General features: G+C 47.2%; 1 protein-coding gene across 1 annotated transcript in view; it reads right to left on the bottom strand.

Annotated features, from left to right (window-relative positions):
* The window catches only part of SHMT1 (serine hydroxymethyltransferase 1), a 26097-nt gene extending 12085 nt beyond the window's left edge, over positions 1-14012 (bottom strand). Inside the window, exons 1-6 of the mRNA XM_081169546.1 lie at positions 13814-14012; positions 8013-8203; positions 5797-5942; positions 4520-4635; positions 3006-3166; positions 1663-1744 (exon numbers count right to left, since the gene is read on the bottom strand). Of these exons, the coding sequence (XP_081025672.1) occupies positions 1663-1744; positions 3006-3166; positions 4520-4635; positions 5797-5942; positions 8013-8203; positions 13814-13997 (880 nt within the window). The 5' untranslated portion in view covers positions 13998-14012. The remainder of the gene's footprint in view (positions 1-1662; positions 1745-3005; positions 3167-4519; positions 4636-5796; positions 5943-8012; positions 8204-13813) is intronic.

Genomic DNA, 14012 nt, shown 5'->3' with positions numbered 1-14012 from the left:
TATTTCACTTTTCACATTTATACATTTCATTAATTTTACCATCATTTTAACATTTCAAAGTTTGACTTCCTTCCCCCTCTTTCTGCGGTTCCTTAAATTTATTTTTTAATATCTTCTGCATATCCATTTAATTTGCTCATTTAATTATCTACTTTAAATAGAAACTCTTATCAGAGTTATTACAACAATCCTGCCAATTTTTTATCTATTTGCAATTTATCTGTAAATATTCATTAAACCATTTCCATTCTTTTATAAAAAGGTTGTTATCTTGATTTCTTATTGGGACGGGAAACATGGAGGAAGATCTCTCTTCTCAATCACTATTTTCTAAACAGTGAAACGGAGCTTTAAAGGAAAATTGGAATATTTACGGCAGCAATAAATATTTTCTAAATAATAGTTAAGATTTAGGCATGTATATTTATACATATCTGTGGCAAACGTGTGATTAAATCAGAGCAATGCTATAAGTACCTTAAGCTGAAAGATCTTACCAGCAATAACGACTGGTTTTCATTTATCATTAATAAAATGTAAAAAGTGTCCATTATTGCTTAGTAAGAATACCTATTCATTTTCATACAGCTTAATGCCTAAATAGGCTTTAAGCTGAAACGTATTGTATCAATTTGGTGTTAACTATAGAATTTGGTTGCATTTTAAAAGAAGTCCGGGAAGAGGAAAAGCGAGAATGAAAACTAAGCTTGAGACTGAAATAAAGAAAGAGCAATGGAAGGGCATGCAATCCATAGGTGCCACTGCCTTATGGAAACATAATGCTTTGTAGCATTTAGGTAAGAGAGGTTCAAGAATGCCAGGTATAGACAGTAGAGACAGGGCTTTCTTAGTGGTGGCCCCTACCTAACTGAACCCTATTCCAAGAGATATACCATTGGCTCCAGCAGTTCAGGATTCCAATAATTTTTTTTTAATCTGCTTTTCTTGGCTTTTAATTAAAGGCAGTACTGTTTATCAGCCTTTGGCAACATGGTGCCCTTCAGAAACCATTGGACTAGGACCTGCAGGCTGGGGCTGATAGTGGTTGGACTTCAACAACATCTGGAAGACCAGGTTGAGGAAGTTCATTGTATATAATACTAGCAGGGAGTAATAATAATAATAATAATAAATTTGTATTTATACCCCACCCTTCCTGGTTCAGAAAACTGGGCTCAGGGTGGCTAACAACAAATTTAAAACAGTTAATTAATGCAACAAAAAACAGCATAAAATGCAGTATAAACCGTGAATAACAATAAATTCAGAATTCAAAAATCAATTTAGGGGGGAAATCCATCCAATAAACATTAGATGATCACCAGGGCTAGCTGGCTAAATTAGTCCTATTTGGGCCAGCGAGGAGACTAGGGGAGAATTAGCTGTGGGATCCCAGAGCGGGTAATCTTCATAAAAAGGGGAGGGGGAGGGAAGTAAGGGGAATAAAAGATCAGGCTAAGTTCAAATTGAAAGCCAGGCGGAATAGCTCTGTCTTACAGGCCCTGCGGAAGGAGGTTAAATCCTGCCGGGCCCTGGTCTCATGGGACAGAGCATTCCAGCAGGCCGGAGCCATCACTGAGAAGGCCCTGGCTCTGGTGGAGTAGGGGGATTGTTGGCGATTACAGAACGTTAGTAAGGGTACATCTCCACCAATCGTCTTACCTGCGATGATCAGCTTTGGGTGGAACAAGCGGGCATTCTCCTCCAGCCTGTCATAGTCGATGTAACCAGTTTCAGGGTTGACCTGGTGAGCAGGAGGACCAAGAATAACAGTTCAACAGGAGCAGCTACAGTAGACACCAGAAGAGGAGATTGGCCACAGAGGTTCCAGCAGGCGCCAAGGAAGGGCCCAAGCAGAAAGTTCTCAAGCTTGCAAGGGGCTGGCTCATGCTTGGTGCCTCACATCTCTCATTACACAACTGCAAGCTGAATGGGCTACCAGGATACGGTGCCAAGGTAGAGCTGTGGCAAAGAAACTTCTGAACGCATTCTTAGGCAGCTAAGTGCTCCACCACCACACGCTTTAAAATGGAAAGCGTAATGCTGGTGGTCAACAAAAGAGATTCAAAGACTTTCTCAAGGCAAATCTGAAAAAATGTAGTACAGAGGACGTTCGGGTTGCGAACATGATCCATGCGGGAAGCACGTTCGCAACCCGCAGTGTCCGCAATGCCGACTCAGCGATCCAGGGCTTCTGCGCATGCGCAGGTCACGATCCAGGGCTTCTGCGCATGCGCAAAGCACAATTTAGCACTTCTGTGCATGTGCAAGCACCAAAACCCAGAAGTAACCCGTTCTGGTACTTTCGGTTTTGGCACAGTGTGCAACCCGAAATCACACAACCCAAAGCATCTATAACCCAAGGTATGACTGTATAAACACAGACAACTGGGAAACAGTGGCCTGTGAGCCCTCCAATCGAAAAGCAGCCTTTACCAAAGGTGTCCTGGGCTTTGAAGACACTCGAACTCAGGACGCAAGGGAGAAACGTGCTAAGAGAAGAAGAAGAAGAGTTTGGATTTGATATCCCGCCTTTCACTCCCTTTAAGGAGTCTCAAAGCGGCTCACATTCTCCTTTCCCTTCCTCCCCCACAACAAACACTCTGTGAGATGAGTGGGGCTGAGAGGCTTCAAAGAAGTGTGACTGGCCCAAGGTCACCCAGCAGCTGCATGTGGAGGAGCAGAGACACGAATCCGGTTTCCCAGATTACGAGACTACCGCTCTTAACCACTACACCACACTGGCTCTCCAAGAGGAAGGCACACTTGGCCTCACCATGATCAACTCCCTCACCATGATCAACTCCCGCCCGGAAACAAATGTCCCCACTGTGGACTGACATGTGGATCCAGAATCGGCCTCCACAGTCACTTATGGACCCATTGTTAAAACTGTGTTTATGGAAGACAATCTTACTCAACTACGAGAGATCGCCAAAGAAGACCCAACAAATCGCTGCATTCAGAAGGAGGACAGAGATCCTTCGGCATGGAATGCAGCTCACCTTGTAAGGCATGGACTCAAAGAAGATGGAGGTGGCCGAGATCTTCTTCTTGTCCGTCATGAAGCCGTGGGTCAGGTGGCCTCCATCTGGCAAATCCAAGCCCATTATCCTTCCGTGGGGCTCTACGAGGGCCGTGTATACTGCAAAGTTCGCTGGAGACCCTGAAAATGAGGAGGGGGGGGGAGGAGAGAAAGCCTGAACATATCCTAACATATGTTCTGAGGTCCAGCTCCAAGGGCTTTCTGGTGGTTCCCTCCCTGCAAGAAGTGAGGTTACAGGGAACCGGGCAGAGGGCCTTCTCAGTGGTGGCGCCCGCCCTGTAGAACGCTCTCCCGTCAGATGTCAAGGAAATAAACAACTCTCTGACTTTTAGAAGACATCTGAAGGCAGCCCTGTTTAGGGAAGTTTTTAATGTTTGATGTTTTATCGTTACAGGTAGGTAGCCGTGTTGGTATGCCGTAGTCGAAACAAAAAATAAAATAAAGAAAATAAAATAAAGAAATATAAAAATTCCTTCCAGTAGCACCTTAGAGACCAACTAAGTTAGTTATTGGTATGAGCTTTCATGTCCATGCACACTTCTTCAGCTAGTTTTATCGTGTTTTTAATACAGTGGTGCCCCGCAAGACGAATGCTTCGCAAGACGGAAAACCTGCTAGACAAAAGGGTTTTCCGTTTTTGAGCTGCTTCGCAAGACAATTTTCCCTATGGGCTTGCTTTGCAAGACGAAAACGTCTTGCGAGTGTTCCGATTTTTCCCCGCTCCCCCCCCTTTTCTAAGCCGCTAATAGCCTTTTAGCCGCTAATCCGCTAAGCCTTTAATAGCCGCTAAGCCTTTAATAGCCGCTAAACCGCTAATAGCGCTAATCCGCTAATAGGGTTGCTTCGCAAGACGAAAAAGCCGCTAGACGAAGAGACTCGCGGAACGGATTAATTTCGTCTTGCGAGGCACCACTGTATTCTGTAGGGAGCCACCCAGAGTGGCTGGGGAAACCCAACCAGATGAGCAGGGTATGTATGTATGTATATATGTATGTATAAATATATTATGATTATTATGATTATTATGATTATAGCATACTGCTTTCTAAATATAATGGGCTACAGTTCCCGTCAGCATGACCAATGATCAGGTTGATGGAGAACACTCCATTGGTTGTCCCTGCTCCAGATGTTTCTGCATCCCTCAACTGTTGACTACTCAGGCTGGGACTGATAGGAATTGGGAACCCAGCAAAGACATCCATGTACACACAGTGCTTTATAGAGGGAGAGGCAAGGCCTCTGATCCAAGGAGCTTACAGCAGGCTTACTCAACCTTGGCCCTCCACATGTTTTTGGCCTCCCATGATCCCTAGCTAGCAGGACCAGTGGTCAAGGATGATGGGAATTGTAGTCTCAAAACTTCTGGAGGGCCAAGGTTGAGGAAGCCTAGCTTACAGCTTATATTGCTAGATTCCCACAGAGGAACCAGCCCTCTCCACAGTTAGATTACCAGTTAGATGATAGGAATACCTGAGTAGGGCTGAACATTGACTCCCCACTTCTGTGGGTCCAGCCCATAAGCCTCCAAGGCTCTTTTCTGACACAGCCTCTCCAGCTCATCCACAAACTCCGTCCCACCATAGTACCTAAAACAAGGAAGGAGAAGGAAAGTTTTGTGTGCGCATCTCTGTTTTCATAACCGCAGCACTGGCTTATACCATATTTTTCGCCCTATAGGACGCACTTTTCCCCCTCCAAAAATGAAGGGGAGATCTGTGTGTGTCCTATGGGACGAATGCAGGCTTTCACTGAAGCTTGGAGAGTGAGAGGGGTTGGTGCGCACCGACCACTCTCGCTCTCCAGGCTTCAGGAAGCTATCCGCAAGCCTGGGGAGCCCGCGGGAGTTCCCACAGGGCTCCCTACGCTGCAGATAGCAGCCTGCTGCACGGAGCGCAGGGAGCGCTGAAGCAGAGCGCACCGCGCTTCGGGCAGACATTGGGCAGCCCCACAAGCTCGGGGGACAGCGGGGAGGCGGAGCGCTGCCATCCCGCTGTTCCCCGACCTGGTTTGGATTCCCCGACCTGGTTTTGGGGGGGAAATAAAGGAATTTTTTTCCCCTTTATTTCCCCCCCAAAAAACTAGGTGCGTCCTATGGGCAATGACCGTGTCATTGACTGGTTGGGTGGAGAGGAATGGTGGGAGGAACCAGCCGAGGAACCCCCAAGGGATGAAGGCTCAGAGCCTGAAGACTGGTGGTGGGACAAGGAAGCGGGAGAAGAGGTAACAGGGTTTAGTGAGCTGGGGGAGTCTGTGGCAGAGGGAAGTGCAGAATCAGTGGTAGAAGCTGAAGCAGGGGAAGAGGGAGATCAAGAGGCTGAGAGGAGTCAAGCTGGTGAAGAATCATGGATGCCTCCCTCTCCTACTGCAAAAAGCTCGCCTGCCTCCCTTGTCTCCCGGAACCAGAAGAGGCATGAAAAAGGGCGGAGGAGAGGCTGGCTGCACGCAGGCTCCGTCTCAGATTGCTTGGGGAAAGCCCTGGGAAAGATTGGAATCAGATGGCTGTGGAAAGGCAGGGACTTTCAGTCTCAGCAACAGATCCGTGGGGCAAGACCTACCAGGGATGAGTTGCTGCGCTCCTTAGGCCTGACACTCAGCCAGGTCTGTGCCGATTGTGTGATTTACTGCCGGCACGCTCCTGACAACCTGTCACTGGAAGCCTTTATCAACAATGAGACACAGACAAGTTTGCTTGGCATGGGGGGAAGGGATCTCATCCGGGCCTGGAGCCCAAGTCCTTTGACCCCTACCTTTGTCCCGGGTATCCCTCCGAATATTTGTTGTTCATGCAGGAGCCCAGGGCCTCCAGAACCGCCCGGCTGGCGAAGTTCTCTGACGCAATCAGCTCCAAGCCAAGCCGCTGCCGCCGCTTCTCCTTCTTGATGATGTCGTAGACCTTTGCACGAGGAGGAAATGGACACGGGGACAGAAGAAGCCGCCTTAGACCCAGTGAGACCCATTGGGCCACTGAGCTCAGTACTGCTGGCACTGACTGGCAGGGTCTCATGCAGGCAGTCTTTTCTCGCCCGGCCTAGAGGTGCCAGGGACCTCCTGCATGCACACCTTTCCCCCAAAGGTGTAAGGTAAAGGTAAAGGGACCCCTGACCATTAGGTCCAGTCGTGGCCGACTCTGGGGTTGTGGTGTTCATCTCGCTTTATTGCCCAAGGGAGCCGGCGTACAGCTTCCGGGTCATGTGGCCAGCAGGACTAAGCTGCTTCTGGCGAAGCATAGCAGCAAACGGAAACGCCGTTTACCTTCCCGCCGGAGCGGTGCCTATTTATTTACTTGCACTTTGACGTGCTTTCGAACTGCTAGGTTGGCAGGAGCAGGGACCGAGCAACGGGAGCTCACCCCGTCATGGGGATTCGAACCGCCAACCTTCTGATCAGCAAGTCCTAGGCTCTGTGGTTTAACCCACAGCACCAAGCGTGTGTAGGAACACAGGAAAATGTCATGCTGTGAAACACGGACCACTTATAAACGCCATCTCCAACTCCTCAAACGATTCCATAAATGGTGTCTCCGGGGGAAGAAAAACATCACTTGGGAACACAGGCGAACTAATGCCAGTGTACTGGAAGAAGCAAAGATCACCAGTGTCGAAGAAATAATTCGTCAATGCCAACTTCGTTGGACTGGTCATGTTGTGCCAATGACTGATCGTCTTCCAAAGCAACTGCTCTATTCTGAACTTAAAAATGGAAAGCATAATGCTGGGGGTCAAGAAAAGAGGTTTAAAGACTCTCTCAAGGGAAATCTTAAAAAATGTAGTATAAACACTGACAACTGGGAAAAAGTGGCCTGCGAGCGCTCCAATTGGAGAACAGCCTTTACCAAAGGTGTCATGGGCTTTGAAGACACTCAAACTCAGGACGAAAGGGAGATACATGCTAAGAGGAAGGCACGACTGGCAAATCCCCACTGTGATCAACTCCCACCCAGAAACCAATGTCCCCACTGTGGAAGGACGCGTGGATCCAGAATTGGCCTCCACAGCCACTTACGGTCCCACTGTAAAAACCGTGTTTATGGAAGACGATCTTACTCAGTTACAAGTACAGCCAAAGAAGACGACAATGACTGTGTCAAATGTCCATTGGGAGATCTAGTTCAGGATGGCAGCAGCTTTTCAGAGTTTTAGGCAGCAGATGTACTGAACTATGGGCGTTCTCAAATAGGTAGCCCAGAGTTAGATGTGACTAGTTAACTGGACTGCAGGCTGAAACATTTCTAATTGGGTGACTTCTTTTCAAGTAATCAACAGAATTTATATCCCTCGTTTCAAGTGTACAAGGTGTTCCTTGCACCCCCCCCCCCAATATTTCCTATTTCCTCAGGCTGTTTAAACATGTGCTTTTCCTGCAGTGGTTGGTTTTTATGCTGCTCTTGTACACTTTTTTGCCATTAGGCTGCATTTATAGAACACAACAAGATGGAAGAAGTGAAATATTGAGATCACACATAGGTGAAGGGGAGTGGGGGGTATAGGGAACCTATAATATCATTTATAATATAATTTGTTAACTGCATTGTATTTACATATAGCAAAGGGAAGCCTGGAGAAATTAGATATATTTTAATTTAGGTAATCTATGTAAAACGCTTATGTTAGAAAATGAATATAGATTTTGAATTTGATGATTGTAATTTTTTTTGCTTTTGAAATAAAAATTTTAAAAAATAGAGAATTGGACTCCAGCAGCATCTGGGAGGGCCGCCAAAACAGACCCCCTCTCTGCTGCAGAGGTAGGAAGGTGGGAAAATCTGAAAGGGTTAAGCCAGCGCCAAGTGCAATTTTCTCAATGAACGTCACTGAGCCCGTAAAAGTCAATGACCTGCTGTCCCCTGGTTGCTCAAAACCATTGCCGACGAATGACAGCGGTCCCTGCCCTCCGGTTTCTTCCGCCAGAATCAATACTATCCTCTCCTGGTTTACGTCACCGTCCAAACAAGAAGCCCTCTTACCTCTGGGTCGTTGGTGTCTAGAGGTTCCATCACCATCTTGTTGTGAGAGGTCCACTCCTCCTTAGTTATGGGGTTTCCATTTGCTTTGGGGAGGCTGGTCATGGCAGCAGAGGTCTGCAGCAGCCCAGAGGGAAAGAACGGCAGAGGATTGGCCAGAGGGCAGGCAAAAGGGAGTCCCAAAACTTTGGAAGCTGAAATTGAGAAAGGATAAGTGAGCTATCAGGCCTGTATACAGTGGTGCCTCGCAAGACAAAAAGAATCCGTTCTGTGATTCTCTTCGTCTAGCGGTTTTCTCGTTTTGCGAAGCAAGCCCATTGAAGGATTAGCGGATTAGCGCAATTAGCGGCTTTTAGCGGCTTATCTGCTGATCGGATCAGCTGATAAGCGGCTTAGCGGCTTAGAAAAAAGGGGGGGAGGGAAAAAAACCAGCAGGAACTCGCAAGACATTTTCGTCTTGCGAAGCAAGCCCATAGGAAATTTGTTTTGCGAAGCACCTCCAAAACGGAAAACTCTTTCGTCTAGCGAGTTTTCCGTCTTGCGAGGCATTCGTCTTGCGGGGCACCACTGTACTCTGCTTTGTGGCCCTTAACAGAGCCACCAAGGAGTTTATGATAATATAGTGGTACCTTAGTTCTCAAACTTAATACGCTCCGGAACTCTGTTCCAAAACCAAAGCAGTCACACAATCAATCAATCAGTAGCTGAACTGGGTTCCACACAATCACAAAAACAAAAGGGCCACAAAAACGCAAAATAAATAGCAAAAACAGACAGACCACAGCATAACGCTAAAAATGGAACTGCGGCACTCAAAACAGAAGCGTAACACTCAAAACGGAGCATGTTCGGCTTCCGAAAAATGTTCGCAAACCGGAACACTTACTTCCGGGTTTGCAGTGTTTGGGTTCCAAGTTGTGTGAGTACCAAGGCGTTTGAGAACCAAGGTACCACTGTAAAATAAATACAAGTACACTTGTAAATATATAGCCAGCGTAACAACAGAGATATTTAAAAACCACAAAAGCGTATGTATTTAAAGATCAGGAAGAAACACCCTGCCCCACGGACCCATTCAAACAGGGGCAGGGAGCCTTCTCCAGACCAAGGGCCACATCCACTTGCAGAGAGCCTTCTGGGGGCCGCTTGCAAGTGGTGGGCGGGGCAGAGGCAACAGTAGGAGGAGCAATGGAGCAAAGCACTTTTATACCACTTTAACAGGCATGGCTGCTCCCAAAGAATCCTGGGAGCTGCAGTTTACCCCTCACAGAGCTATAATTCCCAGCACCCTTAGCAAACTATAGTTCCCAGGGCTCTTTGTGGGGAAAGCCATGTACTTTAAATGTATGGCGTGGCTGCAGTGGACCCCTGCTTCTGAGCTTGGGAGGTGTGAAGCAGGGCAGCCGCCCTGTCTGGAGCAAGACTGACAAGCCAGCCTGCCCAAATCAACAGATGGTTCTCATCTGCTGACCTCCGTGTGACTTGTTGGCAGGACCAGAGCCTTAAACAGGCGCAAACTGCAGCAGGAACAAAGCTCAGGCTGTCTTAACCGGGGGAACTCATCTCGAGTTATTCGTTAACTCCTCAAGGATAGCAAAAAGGCCGTGTGCAGCTAATTGGGCAACTGCAGGCAGCTCGCAATCGCCAAACAGCTAAAGTCCATTTTGAAATACTGCCTAGCGTCCAAGATTGTCCTGGGCATCAGAGGGGCCAGAGCTAAGAATGTCTGGCTTTAAAAACTGCTAACCCAGCATTTTAGGGGGAAGGGCTACATGACCCTCGTTCAGGGTTCGAAATTAGCAGGGCGCCAGGCGCATTTTGCACCTAAAGATTCTCCATTTGCGAGCACTTCAAAAAGTCTGGGTGCTGTTTTTTTGCTGACACTTAAGGATTACTGAAACGCGTGTGCTTTGAAGCTTCGAAGTATATGTTAAAGACAGACAATATGTTAAGGAGTTTAACAATAAAGCGTAGGGTGTTTTGAAAACTGAAGTATGGTACCAATAATTTTATTATCAACACCAAATTAAACATGTGTTAACCATTTCTGATAAAAACGTGATGTTAACAACGTGTCTCTTGTGAATTGTGTGTTGGTTCATGCTTATAAAAATAATAAATAAAGTGTTGCCGACCCCCACCCTCCGTGGCAACTAGACCAGGGGTTGGCAAGGCTTAGCGGGCATGGGCCAGATCACTACCACGGAGATCCGCCGTGGGCCAGACCGGCGCAGCGCGACACTGGAAATTGTGTCTGCACATGTCCGCGGTGCCGGAAATTGCTTCTGTGCATGCCCAGACGCCAAAAATTGCGATTTCTGGCAGCACGGACATGCACAGGCGCGATTTCCGGCATCTAGGCATGCGCAGAAGCGATTTCTGGAGCCGCGGAAGAGAACTAGACATTCTGTTTTGGTGCCCACAACCCAGGTCCCAGAAGCCATTTGGCTCCTAGCTTTTCTATCCCAGTTTCTAACACTGCCCTCGTGGAACCCTTCCAAGTTCAAAATTATCTCTCTCTATATGACTCCCGACGCGGGTGGCGCTGTGGGTTAAACCACAGAGCCTAGGGCTTGCCGATCAGAAGGTCGGCGGTTCGAATCCTCGCGATGGGGTGAGATCCTGTTGTTCGGTCCCTGCTCCTGCCAACCTAGCAGTTCGAAAGCACATCAGAGTGCAAGTAGGACAATGAAAACACGAACCACACGCCTTCTGAATAGTTTCTATCCAAGAGCTCTGATTGCACTAAATAATGATCTCAGGGCCAGTTGCAAGGTTTAGCAAGCAGAGAGTAGGAAGGAATGAGATAGGTTTTAGGTTATGTTTTAGGTTTTAGGTTATGTTATGCCTTAATAGGTCATGTTATATTCTGGATTATGTTATGTTTTATAGATTATGTCTGAATAGGATGAGAGTGTCGGAGATACGTGCAAATGTATATGTGAACCCGGTCTTTGGGTGGGTGTTTGATTTTCGTTGTTGTGTATACTGTGTATATACGGACAATGACAATAAATTTATCTATCTATCTATCTAAGTAGATAAATAGGTACTGCTCTAGCGGGAAGGTAAACGGTGTTTCCGTGCGCTGCTCTGGTTCGCCAGAAGCGGCTTAGTCATGACCCAGAAGCTGCACGCCGGCTCCCTCGGCCAATAAAGTGAGATGAGTGCCACAACCGCAGAGTCGGTCACGACTGGACCTAATGGTCAAGGGTCCTTTATATGACTCCCATGAGCATCAGCTTCAGAACTTCACGAAAAGTTACTAGTTCCAACATAACCTGGGGGGCCACTTTACATACCTTTTGTCCCCCAAAAGCACCTCTGTGTAAGAAACAACACACCCACAATAGCCACGCATGACATTCACAGGCGTCTTTTTATTATAATTTGTGCTTTATTCTGCTGAAAGCTATGCACCCGTCCTCTCCCAAACTGAAACACGCAGCTTAGCAATATTCGTTAAATCCAGGGGCTAAGAAAATATCAGCCAATTAATTGTGTTTCTTTGTTGATTAATTCACTAATTACATTTACCTAAGGGTAAAAACAAACACTCTGAAGGAGGCGCTCCCTGTTTTTAGATGATGTAAACATGCAAGAGAGAAAAAGTGGGGAATGCTTGTTATAAAAACAATGCCCTGCCACCTACCGTTTGTACTTTGTGTTCATTATAATATTTCTGGTTAAGAGGTGTACACCTTTTTTTTTAAGAGTTGAATCAGTTACCTAATCCAGTTTATTTACTTAAGTCTATTTAAATTCTGTTGCAGATCCACAGGGCTCTGGGTGACTGACAATACAACTGGAACAAAGTCATAAAATGCCAATGGGACAATAAAAATACAATATAGACAACAACTGAAACCATTTCAGATTGCAGCCTGGGTGAAAGGCCTGAGTGATCAGCCACATTTTAGCCTCTAAAAACCATCAGCGCAGGCACCAAGGGCCATGAAATTCCAAGGATTAGTTGCCCCAGCAGAAAGGACCTTCCCTCCTGGCCTGATGTTCAGTTTCTGGTGGTGAGACACCATGGAGATTCTCTCACCCTTAACTCCCAGGTAGGGACATACTTGGGAGAGGATCTCGCTCAGTTATTTAGGTCTCAAGTGGTTCAGGGCTTTGCAAGTCATTTGCAAACCCTTGACTTTGGACTGAAACGGTATTGGCAGCTGAAGCTTATTTTAATAGCTGGAATAACATCGCTCTGGCTGGTGGCCTCGTGCAAGACAGGTCACTGTGGGCAAGCTATCCATATTCAGGAATTGGTCATAGCAGCTGAACCAGCCAGTGTTGAGGAAAATAACTCAGTTTAATCATTAAAATTTGCAGCCCTTGTTTAAAAGGGGTAAGCGGCAGCTTAACTGCCCGCCCGCTGTTGGCAGTAAAAATGAGCTGGTTGGCATATTCCAGAAAGACGAGGGGCAGATCTGCACCATGCTTTTATGGCACACCCGACGCTTCAAAGCACAAGACTTTCCCCACAAAATCCAGGGACCTGCTGTTTGTTATGGGTGATGGGAACTGTAGCTCTGTGAGGGGAGAACTACAGTTCCCAGGATTCCTTGGGGGAAGCCATGGGTGACTTTATATGTATGGGGTGGCTCTGCGCTTAGGACTGCAATCCTGTAACACTTAGTCATGAGTAAGTTTCTGGCTTTTGAGGAACATCTACGAATAAAGATGGTTAGCCCTGCACTTTATGGCACATTTTTCATGATCCGCATGTTAATTATTATTGTGTTGATATCCTCTCCCCGTTTTTCTCACAAGTCTGTGATGTTGCCTGTAACATAGCAAATATAGCAAAGTATAACAACACTCCAAACTGTGCTGGATTACAGCTTCCAACATCCCTGGATCGCTACCCATGCTGGCTGAACTGATGGAGAGTCCAGCAACTTCTTGAAGGCTGCAGATTCCCCGTTCCTGGAGGACAAGATCTAACTGCTAACATGCTCTAAAAAACATGGCTGCAAGTATTTACAGGGGAAAGCAGAGACATCACCTTGCCAACAAAGGTCCGTATAGTTAAAGCTATGGTTTTCCCAGTAGTGATGTACGGAAGTGAGAGCTGGACCATAAAGAAGGCTGGTCGCCGAAGAATGGATGCTTTTGAATTATGGTGCTGGAGGAGACTCTTGAGAGTCCCATGGACTGCAAGAAGATCAAACCTATTCATTCTAAAGGAAATCAGCCCTGAGTGCTCACTGGAAGGACAGATCCTGAAGCTGAGGCTCCAATACTTTGGCCACCTCATGAGAAGAGAAGACTCCCTGGAAAAGACCCTGATGTTGGGAAAGATGGAGGGCAAAAGGAGAAGGGGACGACAGAGGACGAGATGGTTGGACAGTGTTCTCGAAGCTACCAGCATGAGTTTGACCAAACTGCGGGAGGCAGTGGGAGACAGGAGTGCCTGGCATGCTCTGGTCCAGGGGGCCACGAAGAGTCGGACACGACTAAACGACTAAACAACAACATTTACAGGGGACTAAACGCCCTCAGGCCTCCTTCAGCCCAGTCCTCTGAAACAGTGAAAACTTTATGCATTTCCACCACCCCCACAAGCTAGGGATCACAAACATTTCACCTTACTTGATAGGTCTCCTCTGCCTTTTAAGAGCCGTGCACAGGGCGGCAAATGCAACAGGTGCAGCTTTTCTAGGGAGAGAAAGTGAGGCTTCACCTGTTGGATTTCTGCCTGCCGCGCAGGAGGAGATAAAATATGGGTGGACAGCCAAGCACAGCACTAGCACGGAAAAGGGGGAAAGAGTCTGCAAACCCACACCCTCAATACTTACCGGATTCCTTAATTCCCCGCCACGTGCTGGAGAATCCCTCGAAAGAAAGGGCAAGTTTCCCCTCGACTCCTAGGCTTAAATCCTCAAGGCCCAGCGCGCTCCGCGGAATGGAACTCTCAGCACTTTCTGCCTCGGTCCGCAGCCAATCAGAGCGATCCGACTGCCAGTCCTCCGTCTGCGTCATAGCCAATCGGGGGAA

Source organism: Podarcis bocagei (genome assembly GCF_964188305.1).
Source record: "Podarcis bocagei genome assembly, chromosome: 14".
NCBI lineage: Eukaryota > Metazoa > Chordata > Lepidosauria > Squamata > Lacertidae > Podarcis > Podarcis bocagei.
This window is presented reverse-complemented; position numbering and strand designations above follow the sequence as displayed.